Source organism: Hydra viridissima, unplaced genomic scaffold (assembly GCF_058129835.1).
Source record: "Hydra viridissima isolate aposymbiotic clone 2 unplaced genomic scaffold, HvirCarnegie_v1 scaffold_1, whole genome shotgun sequence".
Classification (NCBI taxonomy): Eukaryota; Metazoa; Cnidaria; class Hydrozoa; order Anthoathecata; family Hydridae; genus Hydra; species Hydra viridissima.
Genome location: NW_028324300.1, coordinates 35,223,483 through 35,241,411, shown reverse-complemented (window position 1 = coordinate 35,241,411; position 17,929 = coordinate 35,223,483). Strand labels below are relative to the sequence as shown.

The following is a 17,929-nucleotide window of genomic DNA, read 5'->3' as shown; positions in this document are numbered from 1 at the left end:
AAATTAAAAAAATCTTTTATAGTTTTTATTTTACGCGACGTTGTCTCTACCGAATGTTGAAAATTAACGAGTGCGCCTAAACTTTCTTGCGCAACTGCAGTACTGCAGAAGTTGTAAAAACGAAATCAAGAACTGGCAGCGTGCGTTCATTTTTGTATAGAGAAACGTCTCTCTCAGAAAATTCTTTGGACTCTAGGTTGTGCTATTGGAAATAATATTCTGACGTGGCTTTTTATTTGTAGCTAGATGAAAATTTATGAGCAGGTTGGTACAATTTTCCACATTCATTAAATTTCTTATTTCCTACTACCCTTAGTTGAATGGGATTCCTTAGTGAATATAAGATAATATATGCATATAATATATGCATAATATATGCATATAAGAATCTGTATTCATTGTAGCCTTCTGATCACATTTTGGCAAAGCATTTAATACTGTACTTAAAAAACACTTTTAATAGTAATTTAATTAACTTCAGAATTTAATTAACTTCATAAATAATTTAATTAACTTCAGAAGTAGATAGTTTTGTTTTCTACTTCTGGAAAGCTGGGTATGAACCACGTAGAAGGTAATGGGTTTTTTTTGAGTCTACAGCTATAAATCCATCTTAATCAAAAATTTTTTTAATCATTGACTTGAATTTCAACTAAAATCTAGGTCAGAAAAAAGGGAGAAGAAGAGAGCTGTAAGTTAGCAAGTAATTTCTTATGAATACTGTAAATATGACGTAGGTAACTGGGGAGGAATACTCATACTTAGTTTTCTGGCCGATAAATCGCTGAAGTAAATATTCCTTTGATACTCTGAAAGGAACAAAGTATGCATCCAAATTATAGGAAATGAGGAGTTTTCGAATAGTACAATAATATAAGGGAACTTTTTTTTCAAAAGTAAGAGGGGAACTTTTTTCAAATCCACATTTAAAGTGTCTTCTCTCTTGTTTCTCTCTTTCTCTTACCATCTAAATCACGGCTCGCAAGACGTGGTTCCCTCATCACTGGGATAGTAAAATAGAGGCCCACAGGACGTGGTTCCCTCATCACTAAGATAATAAAATGTGAATCTCATTTTAATTTACAAAAATTATTATTAATATTGATTTAAAAAAAACAGCAGAAATTATTTACAAAAAATCACATAAAAATCTTTACAAGATAAAAAAAAAATGATAAAAATGAATAATAAATTTTACTAACCGATAAAAAATAAGATAATCATCATATTCTTAACTTAATTTTTCAATAAAACTTCAAAACTTTAATGCAAAACTTTTGAGTTTTTATCGAGTATGTAAACAAATGTAGTTTTTTTTTTTTTAGAACAATTAGTTGCTTCACTTTTTATGAACTTTGCCACTAAAATGTAAAAATTACTATCTTTATTAATATCATTTTCTGTATTATTACATTCCATATTCAATATCATAAAATTAAACCGAATATAATTATGCTTGAAAAATTTAGAGGATATTAAACTAAGAATGTTTTTTATGATTAAAAGTTTTCAGAATTTAAAAAAAAAAATCGAATGTTCATGGAATGTTTTTGGATGTCAAAAATTAATAAGATCATGCTCTTATTTCTGTAATAGAAAAAATCTATTAATCTTAAACAATTCATATAGAATATTATAAACTACGCAGGTTCTTTAATATAAATTTTTATTTAAAATATTGTTTAGTTTCGGTCAATTTTTGACCTTTTATTACAAAAACTTATTCACTATTTAAAATTACCGCATTTCTAAGATGATCAGTTAACTACCAGAGTTTCTTTGTCTTCCGCTTTTCTAGATGTCATAATCCAATACGAACTAAAAAACGTGATTTAAAAAGAAGAGATCTGTAGAATATAATGAAAAAAAAACGTGTTATTTCGAAGAAAAACTTTTATCGTGAACTGAATGGAATTGAAAGTAGTTCGTGAAAACAAAATTAAATTAAAATATTCTCGAACTGAAAAAAACGCGTAAATAAATAAATTCCAAAATTAACTAACATAATTAAACTTGACGGAATAATAAACAAACTCCCAGTGATAAAGAAGAAATATCCTGGATGACCTGCATTGTTAATGTGGCTGTAAAGAAAACTGAACAACATGACAAATATCAGGCTGAGAAATTGATCAAAGCAAGCCATTATTGAGAAAATTGAACCTGAAAAAAACTTTAACATTATTAAATGTGGAATGAATACTTGTTAAACTTCATAATCCATAATAATGACATTAATAATAACAATAATATATAAATATGATATATATATATTGATATATATTTACAATGTAATATATATATAATGTAATATATATATATATATATATATATATATATATATATATATATATATATATATATATATATATATATATATATATATATATATATATATACATATATATATTTATATACATATATATAAATATTTGATTAGTAAAAGACTTCTTCACTCAAGAGTGCTCAATAGCCCGCTGGCAAGAGCATATATATATATATATATATATATATATATATATATATATATATATATATATATATATATATATATATATATATAATACATATTAGTAACTTTAACAATGACATTAACAATAACATTATAAAATTTCGTTTAAAAGTACTAAAGCTACAGGTATAGTTCTTCATAATATAAACATAAATATACATACTCAGTATACTTGAAATAAAATCATAACAAAGTAGAAAACTACCTCTATCTGAAACTATGATCATATTTGATATTATAGACCGGAATAATGGTACATGAAGCAATGAAAAAGATTTCAGAACCAATCCTAAAAAAAAAAATTAATACCCATAACAGAATGTACCTTAATGAATTGTAAAACTACTCCTATTTCATTGATATGTTAACTCATTATTTATTAAAACCAATAACTTTTTTACTTAACAGTCAATTTATCTAGTTTGATTCTCTGTTTATTTTAGAGATCTGTACATCAATCATCCAACTAATTAATCTATAAAAACATAGTTGTATAGGTTAACTAATCAGATAATTTATGTAAAGAAGAATTTGATGTAAAGAAGTGAATTTCTGAAATACCTGCATACAACATCTTTTTGTTAGTAGAATTACCAAGCAAAAAGTAATATGCAGATCCACAAAAACACGATATCAATGCAACTGCTGGTGAAGGAAGGAACCTTAGCCCAACTTTAACGCCAATTGCACTTCCAATTGACAATGTAACAAAAAGTGTACCCAAATAGTAGCCGTTGCTTGTTGCAGAGAAACAGAAAGGACTATTCAGTAAAAACAAAAGTATCAAATTGAAAACTGGTGCTGTTATAACATTACTGAGTGATAATGCTCCAATGCTTAGATAAAGTGAATATCTCTGATGATATTGTCGTTTCCAAGATGCTAGCAACTTTTTAGGGGCACTAAGAGTACTTTCGAAACTAAATTTCATTTTTTGAGCATTAGGGTTATTGAAATTTAAAGATTCCTTCAGTACAAATAGCGCCCAAAGGAAAGACAGACAAGTTAAAATTGCTATTAAACTTTCTAGAGTTTTAAATGAATATTTGGTGATAAGTAGACCACTTGAGAAATAAAAGCTGGCAAGTGAGACCAATAAAGCCGATTCAAAAATTGCTAAAAATATCAACAAAAGATTAAAAAAACAACAATAACAACAATAACATTTTAAAATAATTTAAAATAATTTCATATTTTTAAATCATTCATTTTAATCATAGACATGTTTAGGTTTGTTGCAGAAGTAAATCAAAACAGTTAAGATATAAATATATCATAAAATATATCATAACAAAATATATCATAACAAAATATGTCATAACAAAATAGAAATACTAAAAAAAAAAAACAAAGCTCATTCTTAAAGGAAATTTTTATATATGAATGAAATTTAGCAATTTACAAACAATGTTTGAATATAATAAGGTAATTAAACTTCTTTACCAAAACGTATGGGTAATTTATTTTTTTCAGTAACATCTGCCAAATATGTAGTACCAGTCATAACTAACCCAGGATAAGAACCTCCAAGTCCATCCAAAATGGCACCAATATAAATATACTTTAGATTGAGGCTGAACAATACAGTTACAGTAGTGATGATCATATAAACAGTTGTCATAGCTGTAGTCAACACCAATACTGGTTTTCTGCCTATAACATCAGATATTGATCCATAGAAAAGTAATGTAACCATGCATGGTATGGATTGGCAAAAGACAAAACCAGCATTAAAAGATGCAGCTTTGCTTTGAACCTATCACATCCATAAATAAATTAAAAAAAAAAAGTTTAAAAAAGAATAAGAAAATGACCAAAGGCACCTGATCTTTGGTTGTTGTTTTTTTCAGCACTAAGAAATATTTTCAGAAATAAAGATATTCATATAAAATAACACAAACTACTTACATGTTTTTGCAAATCCATTTCTGTTTTGTTATACTTCCCATCATTACAAGAACTTGTTTGACTACCATAGTGGTATTTAAGACCATATTCCTTGCTGTACCAACTATAAACATACTGCTGAATAGTAGGGACTTGAAGTAGAAGTGCAGAATAATACAAGAGAAAACAGGGCTCAACTAAATACCTGAACTTTGTCATTTTTTCTGGATTGAAAAGCACAAAAAAGAGATTTAAAATTAAATAACTTGTGCTTATGCTATTAAACCAAACTATTATTATCTTAGCTTATGACATTAATGATGCAATACAGTCCACAATCTTAAGAATCATAAACTTATAAAATGAAAAAAAAACATGAATTATTGTCACTTTGTAAGTGATTAATACTCCTTTTTTTGGTTCAGAGTTAACACTCAACCAATCTCATCTTGTTATATCTCAGCTTATACATTTAAAATTTCACACTATCTCCATTGAACCCTCCCTTTCTTTACCAATTAGCTTTGAGTGTTTGATGTTTTATTTTCAAAATTATCATCAAAACATTTCTTAAATTTTATCCTCATTTCAGCCATTAAATTTTATATTCATTAGAACCTTTTTGTTACTGATTTTATATATTAGATGGTTAGTGTAAAATACACAAGTTTTAAAATACACTGTCTAGAAAAAGTAAAAGGGAAGATTTTTAATTTGAATTGTCACAGAGCATTCTAGTATTATGTTGTAAATCATGCAAAGGTGAATAAGCAGGATTTATGGTAATATCATTTTATATTGCTGAGAATGCTTTACAACAGCTCATCATTTCGTTTTCAAAAAGTTAATAAATAAATTATAAGGTAGAAAATAAAATAAAGTATAATATAAAAACACTAAAAAACATTAATAAAAAAACAACAGAGCAGAATTAATCTTAAACGATTATCATAGAATTATTCCTTAACTAGTACAGCTAATAAACTTTAACACGCATCATTTTTTTTTTTGACTTCTTCCAGTAAATTAAATAAATAAAATAAACTTTTTATCTGCTCGGTTTGTCAAACTTGAGCTTTAAAATACAAAAACTCCTTAAAAATCTTTAAAAAGCAAATTTAGATGTTTTCTTATAATAAATTTTCAAAATTTTAAGTTATGTAATCTGATAATTATATACTTTATTTTCACTTCTATAACATTTTTTAACTGAGCCTTTTTCATAAATGTGAAAAATTTTCAGAATGTTTTAAAATTTTCAGAAAAAAATTAATTACTTGATAATTAGTTAATGATAATTAATTAAATAAATTATGCAAAAAAAAAGGTAATACTACAAAATCACAAGTAGCTCTGGTTAAAATTTTAAAAACTTTAGATTGTTTATGATACTTTAAAATTATATTTACTTTAAAATTATACTTACTTTAAAACTATATTTACTTTAAAATTACATTTTAAAATTATACTTAAAATTATATTTTACTACACACTACATTTTACACTAAACTTTCATGCTCATTAAAGTTCAATTGGTAAAATTTGAAATTCTTTTATTAAATCAGGCTCATCCTTATTCTGTTTATTTTCTTTTTAATAACAATTATCAATAATAACAATAATAATTATTTTATAGTTCAATTTTATTTTTGTAAAAATTTCATTTTAATGTCAGTAAAGTCAAATGATTTGTAATAATTTTGAAACTTAGATTATATTTCACTTAGTATTGCGTTAACTTATTATTAAACTTTAGGGGAAAAATATGATTAACTGATTCATTACAAATTGTGATCATAAGAATTAATTATCCTCTTATTACTATATTAGAATATTTTTATTTCAATTAATTTATTATAGAAAAAGTTGAAGAAATTTATTTGATTGAAATTTAACAAAACATAAATTGTTAAATTATATATTTTCATAAGATTTATACTTTTACAAGTGTAACAATTACTTATTCATTGTCACAAAACAAAATGAAGCAACTATTTTTCCTCTCATTAATTTATTATAAATATATCAATTATTAACAAAACTGTTAATCTATGATAAGTCATAAGAGCTCTCTGTCAATTAAGCACATCTTTTTATTTTTGAATAAGTCAAGACATGATATTTGACATACATTCTTAGATATGATGGTATAATTAGTAAAAAAGCAGGTATAAAGTAGAAGTAGTCTGATTAATCACATTACTTATACAAGTGAATGTACAGCTAAACAGCATGTTACTTAAAAAGGTCATTATTTGATCTAATCTACCCAATGATGAGTAAACTAAACCTTAAATTAACCATACAACTATAAAAAATTAACACCATTTATTAAAAAAAAAAAAAAAAAATGTTTACAGCTATATAAGCAATATAGCCTTCAAATCATATTTCTTGATTATTATTTTCATTTGTTTAAACAATAATAACACTCGCTTAACAAAATAAAATAATGAGTAAAAAGTTGACAGAAAATTAGCATTGGAATAACAATAAAAACCAGGCTGTTATAGTGATACAATAAGAACCAAGTTAATAGCAGTCATGCAAAAAATCTATAATTGTAAAGAAGTACTACTTATCTCAATACACTAAAGAATAAAACTTCACTTCTTAAGATAGTAAAGAACGTAAATTTGGCTAATACTGAATTGAAAAAGCTAGTCTTATAATTTAATAAGTACTTCAAAAATTACCAACACCAAAGAAATATATATGTCTAAACTGAAAAAAACTGTTTTCTCTTCTTCTATTCTCTGTTTAATCTGATAGTTGATTAACAAATTGTTTGTATGACTGTTGAAATAACCAACACAGGTTTTCTGCCAACTGTGTCTGATATTGACCCATATAAAAGTAATGTGAAAGCAGCTGGGTATGACAGAAAGAAAAAGTAGCAATAATATTTGATGAATCAGCTTAAATCTATAAAAAAAAATGATTCAAAATTATCATGAAAAAATAATAATAAACTTCATTCTGACAAAATTATATTTAAAATCTAAAGAGATAAAATAAAAATTATAGAATTTTGCTATCTACGCTTTTAAATTTAATAAAACTCAAAAAAAATCCTAAAATTGATGTTCAAAATTTAGTTAGCAATAATAATATCATAATAAACCTGCACACCTGTTTTTGTATATGCACCAGGATTTCATTGATGTAAACAGGCTCACATAAATTTGTTCTTATATTGGGATAAAAAGCAAGAATATGTTTTTATTTTTAAAAATGTACTGTTAAAGGAAAAATTGTTGGAACAGCCATGAGGAAAAATGCAGCAGCAACATAGGTTCAGCAATGTATTGTAGCTTCATCATTATTACTAAAAATCTGGAAACAATAAAAATAAAACAAATAAATAAACAAATTATTTTACTGCATTTTAATAACCTGATCTTTTTTTTTTATGATTCCTCCGTTAAATATTCTTGAGTATTCTCTCTATTAACAAACAAACAGATCAATTATTCAGCAAATAACTACTATTTTGGTGGTGTTTATTGATAAATATTGGTAATAGATCTTTTTAAATAGTTCTGCCAGGGATCATATTGCCAAAAAAAAAATAACAATATTACCATCTTCTAATAAACTGTCCTTTTATACAAAACATTAATACAATGATTTAGTCACTTTACACAGTGTAAAAATTTAAATTTTACGAAATAAAATGAAGCTATAGTGATAAAATTTATATAATTTGTATTAAATAAAATGGAACTTTTGTAGCTATCTATATAATATATCCAATAAAAAAATAACTCAATTATATTTTTCAATACAAAAGTGGTCAAAATACAGTTTTTCCAACATTTCTTTATTGCTTTTGATTTTTCAGCAAAATATTTTTCAACAAAATAAATCTGGAAAATAAAAAAAGGCAAAAAAACCGTGAAATGATTTCATAACAATCTACTTGGAGCTAAGAAAGGAATTCCATTTTCAATGTAAAATTTTATAACCCTAACAAAGTGTCAAGTGTAAATTAGTTCACATTTCACTTGCACCACAATAAAAATGATAATTTCTTCAAATTTAATTGAATATAACTGTAAGTTATCCAAACTTCAAGTGTAAGGATTATTAACCACATTTATCAACAAAATAATTGACTTTTGAGTAATATTGTCGTTTACAAAATTGATTTTAAAAAATCCCACTTTGATGTGCCAGGCTATTTTGGCCTGAATCATGAGGTGTGATGTAATATTGAAGCACAAAAATGATCAATCTCTGGTAGGTCGGCTACTCTTCTTTCTAGTCTCATTTGTAGATTCACTTAGCATTGTATTCACAAAATTTTCTTTCCTGCTTCCTCCTCTTTTGGACATCTATATAGAAACAATATTTGCTTTTTAACATTTTATTTTATTTCTTGTTATAAAAATTGATTTAAAACAAAATGCTCTAAAAAAAGTATTTAAAAAGATTTTATCATTATTTTCATAAGAGAAAACTAATGTTAATGAAAACGACAAATTAAAAAAAAAGAGTAAAGATAACAAATAAATATATAAAGTAAGGAGATGTATGAATTTCCTCAAACAAAACCTGTTTAAACCTGTTTAAAAAAAACCTGTTTAAACCTGTTTAAAAAAAAACTTTTTGAACTAAAAGAAGTTGATATTATTTATAAGAAATATACTTTGGGTATATTTTTTTTTTTTCAAAAATAACTTCATAAATTTAAATTTAAAAAACTAGTTTCTCATTTTTACTCTATTAAAATGTTTCCATTTAAATTGAGTATGGATTAAAATTATGTGCATTAAGAACATTAACTTCATTTGAATCAATTTAACTAAGAACTGAAATAATAATTTGAAAAAAATAAAAACAAACCCCATTAAGTACTTTTTGCATTAACTCAGCCTGTGTCAATGGTCTTTTTTCATCATCACCATGTATGGAAGCATCTGAATCACTTTCATCTCCAATTGCTGGTGTTTGTATAGCAGACAATGAAGCTAGAGGTGTATGAGCTTTACCAAGAAAACTTGAACCAATTGGTCGCTGTTCAGACTCTTCATTCTTTAAAATAAGTGTGAAATTCTATATGCTTACTTTTAGCATTGTGATTTATTCTTAACATAAGTTCAGTACACAAATCATAAACACATAACATAATAAGAGTTCTAAATGTAGTTCTTCCATGATGCTTATAAATTTTTTTTTATTATTATTATTTTTTATCAAATGAAATAAAAAGCAAGGCAAAAAAAAACTGTTAATAAAGTACAAACAAACGAAATTGTGGTCACTTACCTTAGAAGACAAAAACTCATGAATTTGCAAAAGTTCATTAGCTCTCTGTTCAATGATACTAAGATGCTGGAAAATAAAGTTTAACGTTTACAGATTTTGCTCAAAGCAATAAAGCAATTTCAAGAAGCAGAGAGCTCTACCAAACTTTTGGAGTCATAAATGAAAAAAACTCTTCTAACTTTACCTTTTTTTTTTTAATAAAACATTTTTTTTCTAGAGCTTCCTCTGTGGACACCATGCTTTTACAAATAATTATTGTTTCAAGTTGATTTCCAAATGTATTTTAGAAGTTTAATATATATCTCATTACTTTGATATAAAAATAAAGAATCTACAAACCTGAATTTATGTAAAGTATTAAAACAAAAAAAAACTACGTCAAGTTATAATTTTAACCTGCATAACATTAGCTAATTGAGCTACTCCACCATGTCCATTTAACAAATCAACAATATTTGAATCATCACAGTTTGCCTTATTAAATAAAGAGCTCACACCTAAATTAAGATGTTTATATTACAATTACATCACTTTATTATTAGTAAAAATCAGAAGTTTAAAAACAAAAAATAATTCATTAAAAAGTGTGATAAAAATAGATAAATAAATAAAAAGCATTGTTTATAGGTTAAGAGTTTTAAACAAAAACTTTTTTAATGAATGCAAAAATAAGAAAAAAATTAATATGTTCTCTATTGTATTTTAACTCATGCAACTATTAATAGTAAAAATTGCAATTAATACTAAAAAAATTGTTAAAACAATATTATCATTAAATTTAACTTTTATTCATTGATAAATATATGAGGTGGTGAGAATTAAAGTGGTATAACTCATTCACTACAACTTTTAAGGACAGAGCGTTAAATCCCATTAAGTACAAAAAAGTCAGGTTTAATATTAAAGATTTTGAAAATATTGGATGATGTTAAAAAAGACTTCTTTATTTATTGGAACTGTTTGAACTGTTAATGTTTTTACAGGTAATAATAAAATTAAGGTTTAAATGGAGTTATACCACTTTGACTCTCACCACCTCATCTGTTAAAAGATGTTCGAAAAGCAGCATCATACCTAGCAGTAGTTTATCAATAACTGCATGAGAGGTTTCAATTTTCTGAACAGTGAGTTTAATTTCTTCTTCATAATCAGTGTTCAATTTCTTAACCACAAAAAAAAAGGTTTCATTTAAGACTCATTTAACAAACAATAGAAAAAAAAATTTGCACAAAAATATTTTTCTGTAAAATTATGTATAAACAGTAGTAAATGTTGATGACACAGTTTATATGATACTTCATTTTTTTTGTTTTTCATTCAGAGAAAAAGGTTTTACTTTTATAGCGTTAGATATAACAGCTTTGATATTTTGATTCATGGATCTTTATAGCACCTGTGAAATGCTTTTTGCAAAACTTCTTGGTTATAATAGCCTTTTAAAATTTTATACTCAGAAATTTTTCAAAAAGTCTAAAATTTTCATTTTGACAAAATTTTGACTTTATAGAGCGTTTTACAAAGAAACATTAAAATAAAAAAAAAATAATAAAAAGGTTTTATAAAGAAATCTCTACACTTCTTTTGTCGTTTCTCAAAACTTAATTCTTACTTTCATTTCATTTATAACTTTCATCCTTTGTGCATCCAGCTTTAAACTCTCTGCATGATATTGATCAATATTGCTTTTAATTTCAGCAATATGTTCATTCTTCATTTCAATTTCATTGTTCATTTCATTAACATAATTAAACAAAGCAAAGTTGCTGTCTTCTGTTGCAATAAATTTTCCAACAAGAAGCTGAAGATCATCAATTCCAGTTGTTAACTGAATTTGTCGAAATGCATCTTCATAAGACTGAAGTAAATATAGTGACTTTAAGTATGATTTTTATCTACTTATTCTATATATTGAAACCCTTAGATTATTGTTCATTAACCTATTTCTTTCTTTCAATTTGAAAGAACAAACAGTTAAAGTTAAGTTAATAACAAGTTACTTCTAATAAAAAAAAATCAATTCAGAATTTAAATTCAATTTAAAAATTGATTCTTTCTAAAGAGGCAAAAAAAGTATACTTGTATAATTGTCTCTGTATCAAAAGCTTTATTCCGGTTTTCTTTGACTTGGTTTATGTAATCATCGCTTTTATTAAATGAGCGATCTTCAGCTTTTGCATTCATAAAATCTCTTAATTTTCTATCATGGTCAATGATTCTCATTAGCTCTTTCAACTCTATACCGTATTGAACAAGATCTTTGTCTGACTTTTCTTTTAATGTAAGCATTTTACTTTGAGCATCATTTCTATATGAGAAGTTATTAACAATAACAAAATCATTATAGTGTGATGAATCAATATAATCATGATAAACTAACTACCAAAATACAGATGACAAAGTTTTTTTAAAAAAGAATATATTCACAAATAATGAGAATTATCAAACCTTGTATTGTAAGCTAATATAGAATCTTCTGTGATTTTGGATATCTCATCTTTATTATCATGTAGCTTCTAAAAAGACCTTTTTCTTTGAATAACATTATTTAAAAACTTACTGTGTTTTAATTATTTTTTCAAATTTTTAAAATTTTTTTGCCAATAGATTATTATACATTTATGGTTAACAGTTTTACAGCAATCTGTAAAACTGACATTACCATGCTGATTTTACCAGGATGATAAAATAATACCAATACATAAATTTGCTTGTTAAAAATCACATCCCCAAATATTTTAAGTTTTTTTTAACAAAGACTTGCAGTATTAATATTATCTTTTACTATTCTTAAGAAAAAGCATGAATAACAGTAAATAAGCAAAGCGAAGATCTATAATAATACCTTTTCCAGCTTTTTGTAAAGTCCATCAAACACAAGCTTTTCACTTCTCATATGATCAATTGCTTCTCTTAGTTTAGCATTTTCTTCAATTGCAGAATTAAATTTTTTGTTTTCCTAATTGATAACAAGTAACCAGCCACAAAAATCAATTTCGTTAGAGAATCTTTGCCGAACATAATAATTTTTAACAAAAAGTGGAATAATTTACTTGATCAAGCCTGTTCTCTAAGACCTTTAATTGTTTTTGCAGTGTCTCATACTTGGCTTTACTCAAATTAACCCTTAAAATTAGCAATTATATTATTTGCACTGAGAAGTTAACATTTCATTAAGAATTTCTTAAAATTTCTTCTTTTTTTAAAAGAAGTTCTAAAAATATTAGGAAAAAGTATTTAATTGTATTAAAAAATTCCAATTTCAATTGATATCCTATGAATTTCAAAATCTGATACTTTCTGATTTAGATCTATTACTAAATTAAAGTCACAACTTTTAAATACCCTCCCATTATCTTTCGTTGCAAACTGATTTTTTTCTCTGTTTGTAAAATCTATAAAAACAATATGTCAACAAGTAAATTTTCATTAAAACTTCAATGATTTAAAAAAATATATTCTCATTACTTTTCATTTCCACTTATCCAAAAGCAGAGCACTATTTTTGTTGATTCACATTTCACTTAAAACCCTGGTTTTTACTTAATACCTTAATCAAAGCATTAAAAAACAAAAGCCTTTTTATAATTACAAATGAAATAACAACATCAGAAAAACAGCAGCTTAAGTATCGCATCAATCTTCTATTAATACTTTTTCAGCAAACATAAATCAAATAAATAAAAAGCAATAATACCTCTTGATCAATTTTAGAGAGGTTAGCTTTAGCTTTCTGCAAATGCTGCTTCAATTCATCTAAAAAAAGTAAATGTCAATTTAAAAAATGAGTTTAAGTTAAAGTTTTTAGGTGGTTAAGATTAGAAACATGTTTGTAAAGGTGGATAATAAGACACCACTTCATTCATATTCTATAAAAAAATATATATATTAAAAAAAAAAAGAGAAAAATTAATTAAAAGCAATAGTTCACAAACCATTTACTTTCAACAAGCCAGAGAGGTTTTGAATTGTTTTATCATTCTAAAAAATATAATAAAGAAATTGCATGTAAATATATATATATATATATATATATATATATATATATATATATATATATATATATATATATATATATATATATATATAATACTTTTTAAGAAAACTATGTTAATTTTTAGAAATGAAATAAATCACATTATTTTGGTCTTGGTGAACTGTTATTAAGTAAGTATCTTTATCTAACTCATTGTGTTGAGCTTCCAATGCTGCAATGGTATCTCTTTGCTTACGAATAATACTCTGAGATTCCCTTGTATAGGCTTTGCGATCACTTTCTATTACTCTATATTCTTGCTTAAGACGCAATAGCTCTTGTTCTACAAAGAAATATATATATATACATGTATATATATATATATATATATATATATATACATGATTTTATTTAACCAGCTAGATAATAACTATATGTTTAACAACTCCACGAAAAGTAATAAGATTTCAAGAATTGTCATATCCCTAATGAACATAAATACATACATACATACATACATACATACATACATACATACATACATACATACATACATACATACATACATACATACATACATACATACATACATACATACATACATACATACATACATACATACATACATACATACATACATACACATATACATACATACATACATACATAATTGTAATATAAATATCTAGATCTAATATAATTGTAATAATTCTTCAATTGTGTATAATAATGTATATAATTGTAACAGTTATAATGTAAACATCTTAATTAAGCTCTTTGTTTAATAAAATAATTGTGATGATTGAAATTTTGCTGATTTGTTAAATGGACATAGTGGAGTAGCTCAATTAGCTAATTTATATGTATATATATATATATATATATATATATATATATATATATATATATATATATATATATATATATATATATATATATATATATATATATATATATATACACATATATATTAGCTAATTGAGCTACTCCACTATGTCCATTTAACAAATCAGCAAAATTTCAATCATCACAATTATTTTATTAAACAAAGAGCTTAATTAAGATGTTTACATTATAACTGTTACAATTATATACATTATTATACACAATTGAAGAATTATTACAATTATATTAGATCTAGATATTTATATTACAATTATATATGTATGTATGTATGTATGTATGTATGTATGTATGTATGTATGTATGTATGTATGTATGTATGTATGTATGTATGTATGTATGTATGTATGTATGTATGTATGTATGTATGTATGTATGTATGTATGTATGTATGTATGTATGTTCATTAGGGATATGACAATTCTTGAAATCTTATTACTTTTCGTGGAGTTGTTAAACTCCACGAAAAGTAATAAGATTTCAAGAATTACATACATACATACATACATACATACATACATACATACATACATACATACATACATACATACATACATACATACATACATACATACATACATACATACATACATACATACATACATACATACATATATATAAGAATTACATACATACATACATACATACATACATACATACATACATACATACATACATACATACATACATACATACATACATACATACATACATACATACATACATACATACATACATACATACATACATACATACATACATACATACATACATACATACATACATATATATAGTTATTATCTAGCTGGTTAAATAAAATCAGAATTATACAAATTCAATGTCAATCATATATATATATATATATATATATATATATATATATATATATATATATATATATATATATATATATATATATATATATATATATATATATATATATATATATATATATATATATATATATATATATATATATATATATATATATATATATATATATATATATACTTACCTAATCCATCAAAATCGTTATCACTGCCGTTGGATTGCATACTGGAGACTCTTGGCATGATTAGTTACAATTTATTGCACTACAAATTTTCAAAAACTTAAATGGTTAAAATTGAGAAATCTCGGTTAATTGTAATTTAAAATGCGGACCAAAAAGCTGTTGACAAAAGATATCACAAATAAACCCTTAAATTAGTTTTTACACAAAGGAATAATTGTTAACTAACTAAATTTAAAGTAAGTTATTGGTAGGGAACAGCGGTACCACCGGGAAGGGGGCAAAACAAAAAAACAAAAAACAAGTAAAGTAAGAAAAAGGTCTGTCAAAATAAATGAATCAATCGCAGTCGGTAGCGTTTCCTGTTTATCGAAAACGTTTTTCTTTTATTCGGTCCCCCTCCCCCTTACTTAAATTCTGTATGCACCACAGGTAGGGTTATTAAGAATGTGGGATCAACGAATAGGACCATTTTAACCATCACTTAGGCTTCAGGCATTTTTTGCCATCTGTCCCCTACTGGCCATTCAGTCTACACAGTGCTCACCATAGGCGCCTAGTCCACGGGGACAACAGGGCAGTGCCCCCCCCCCCCCCAGAAATTTATACTAATAACATATTTTCACGGGTTATCATGAGGGCGAGAGTATCTATTCGCCCCCGCACTAATCCGTGATAATATATTATTTGTATAAATTTACGGGGGGGGGGGGGGGGAGGGGCACTGCCCCTGTTGCCCCCGTGGACTCGGCGCCATGGTGCTCACAATAACTCATAGTAATTAAAAACAATAAAAAAGAGGTATGTCAATTTGCTTTAAAGCTTTGAACAGTATTGCATTCACCGTTAAAACACGCATCGATAACCCAGAGGTTTTGAATTGCACAGATTCGTTAAGTGAACTGTACAGATTACGCATTAAAACAGAGACAGTTGAGTGTGCCATGTGTTTTTATGTAACTACTCTCAGCTGTATCTTTGTGAATCACCAGGAGAAGGATTTAAAAACCATTCAATAAAATTTTAAAATCACAAAAGCAGTGATGATAGATTATACGTCGACGGAAGCCATGAAGAAGTTTTTTATAGTAAGATTAGATAAACGTTTAAGTAACAAATAAAGATGAAAAACCAGTTTCTTAATTTTTCGAAGTTTAGCAATGACCTTATCTTTTTTCTGTCTCTTTTTTTCTGTAAGGTTAGCTCCTCCTGAATTTCTCTTTATAGACATTCATCAGGGTATTCCAATTTATTCATTTTAAGTTAACAATTGTTAAGTAAAATTTCTTATTTAGTGCAGCATATTATAAAATCAGTAATCAGTTTTAATTTCTCTCTTTCTCCAGTCCAATATTAATACATGTTCTATTTTGACTGTGCATTGTGACAAAAAAAATCAGGCAAACAAAAGCAGGATGAAATCGTTTGTTATCTCTTTTATTAGTCTGATTTTTTACCAAAGAACTGCTGTAATCTTTGAATATATTTATTAAATTAAAAAATTTATTTCAGCCGACTGTTGAGAGTTGAAATGGATATGGGTTATGTCAAATAACCTTTTTTTTTCTATTGCATAACGAGATATTTTCAAAGGAATAAAAGAAGTCAAGAAATGAATTCTGGGAAGAAATTCTGATACACGTTGGTTCTCCCTGGCTTGGCCGACGTTTATTAGCAGTCTAATTTTGAAATTAGTTAAGGCTATTACTCGTATTTAAAAATAGTATCATAAATTTGGTTATAGTCAAAAAATTGGAAAAAAAAGTTGGAAAAGAAGTCTTTAATTTTGTTAAAAAAAAAATACGTGTTTATCAGAAAAACACAATAGTTGATGAAAAAGAAAATATATATAATGTAAAATAGGTTAACAGGTGATGTCTTTTTAACGTATAGTTGTTATTACTAAAATGAATGGCAACTAAACTTCGTAAACTTCAGACTTTTTTTAATCAGCTGAAATGATGTCAATTAAAATCAAATGTTTAAATTAACTTAAGTCAGAAGATGTTAGATATATGTAACCATTAATACAGTACAGTATTGTTATTATTGGAACAACTCTATTGTTGTTGTTGGCTCGCTCGCTTGTTTTTATTGTCGGTTTGCTCGCTTGTAAATAATACCTTTGATTGTTTCTTACTTTTTTTTTTTATATACAGCTTGATCAGACTTATTATTTTTTTCTTTTGCAGCACAGTATTCTGCTGGGTTTGATTAATTTCAATCTGTTTAACTTATCAATAATAGATACATCTAAAATTGTTAAAGTTTGTTGTTAGTCCTGCATTAATCGAGTTTACTTTTTTTTAGAAAAGATCTCAAAATTTGACTCTCGATAGTTTTGTCATTTAACATTTACATTTAAAATATT

The 17,929-nt window shown here is 25.6% G+C and overlaps 2 protein-coding genes across 4 annotated transcripts; both read right to left on the bottom strand.

Annotated features, from left to right (window-relative positions):
* Nucleotides 1-925: 925 nt before the first annotated feature.
* Nucleotides 926-7,703, bottom strand: LOC145192374 (lysosomal proton-coupled steroid conjugate and bile acid symporter SLC46A3-like). Of its 3 annotated transcripts, none has more exons than XM_090100529.1 (7): nt 4,421-4,753; nt 3,956-4,268; nt 3,074-3,628; nt 2,718-2,801; nt 2,004-2,163; nt 1,742-1,818; nt 926-1,048 (listed from the first exon to the last, which is right to left on the bottom strand). In XM_090100529.1, the coding sequence occupies exons 1-6, from the start codon at nt 4,616-4,618 to the stop codon at nt 1,758-1,760; spliced, it is 1,371 nt and encodes a 456-aa protein (XP_089956655.1). In that variant the 5' UTR covers nt 4,619-4,753; the 3' UTR covers nt 926-1,048; nt 1,742-1,757. The 3 variants fall into 3 exon arrangements, with proteins under 3 accessions (XP_089956655.1, XP_089956647.1, XP_089956663.1); XM_090100521.1 differs by lacking the exon at nt 926-1,048 and adding an exon at nt 7,532-7,703 and having other exon boundaries at nt 1,311-1,818; nt 4,421-4,623; XM_090100537.1 differs by lacking the exon at nt 926-1,048 and having other exon boundaries at nt 1,543-1,818; nt 3,956-4,165; nt 4,421-4,555.
* A 268-nt stretch (nt 7,704-7,971) lies between these two features.
* LOC145197849 (coiled-coil domain-containing protein 63-like) lies at nt 7,972-15,739 on the bottom strand. Its single transcript, XM_090100510.1, has 15 exons — nt 15,562-15,739; nt 13,805-13,986; nt 13,603-13,648; nt 13,365-13,423; nt 13,013-13,062; nt 12,721-12,793; nt 12,513-12,626; nt 12,116-12,183; nt 11,747-11,975; nt 11,280-11,525; nt 10,745-10,832; nt 10,067-10,167; nt 9,671-9,736; nt 9,248-9,436; nt 7,972-8,736 (listed from the first exon to the last, which is right to left on the bottom strand). The coding sequence occupies exons 1-15, from the start codon at nt 15,617-15,619 to the stop codon at nt 8,632-8,634; spliced, it is 1,674 nt and encodes a 557-aa protein (XP_089956636.1). The 5' UTR covers nt 15,620-15,739; the 3' UTR covers nt 7,972-8,631.
* Nucleotides 15,740-17,929: the final 2,190 nt, after the last annotated feature.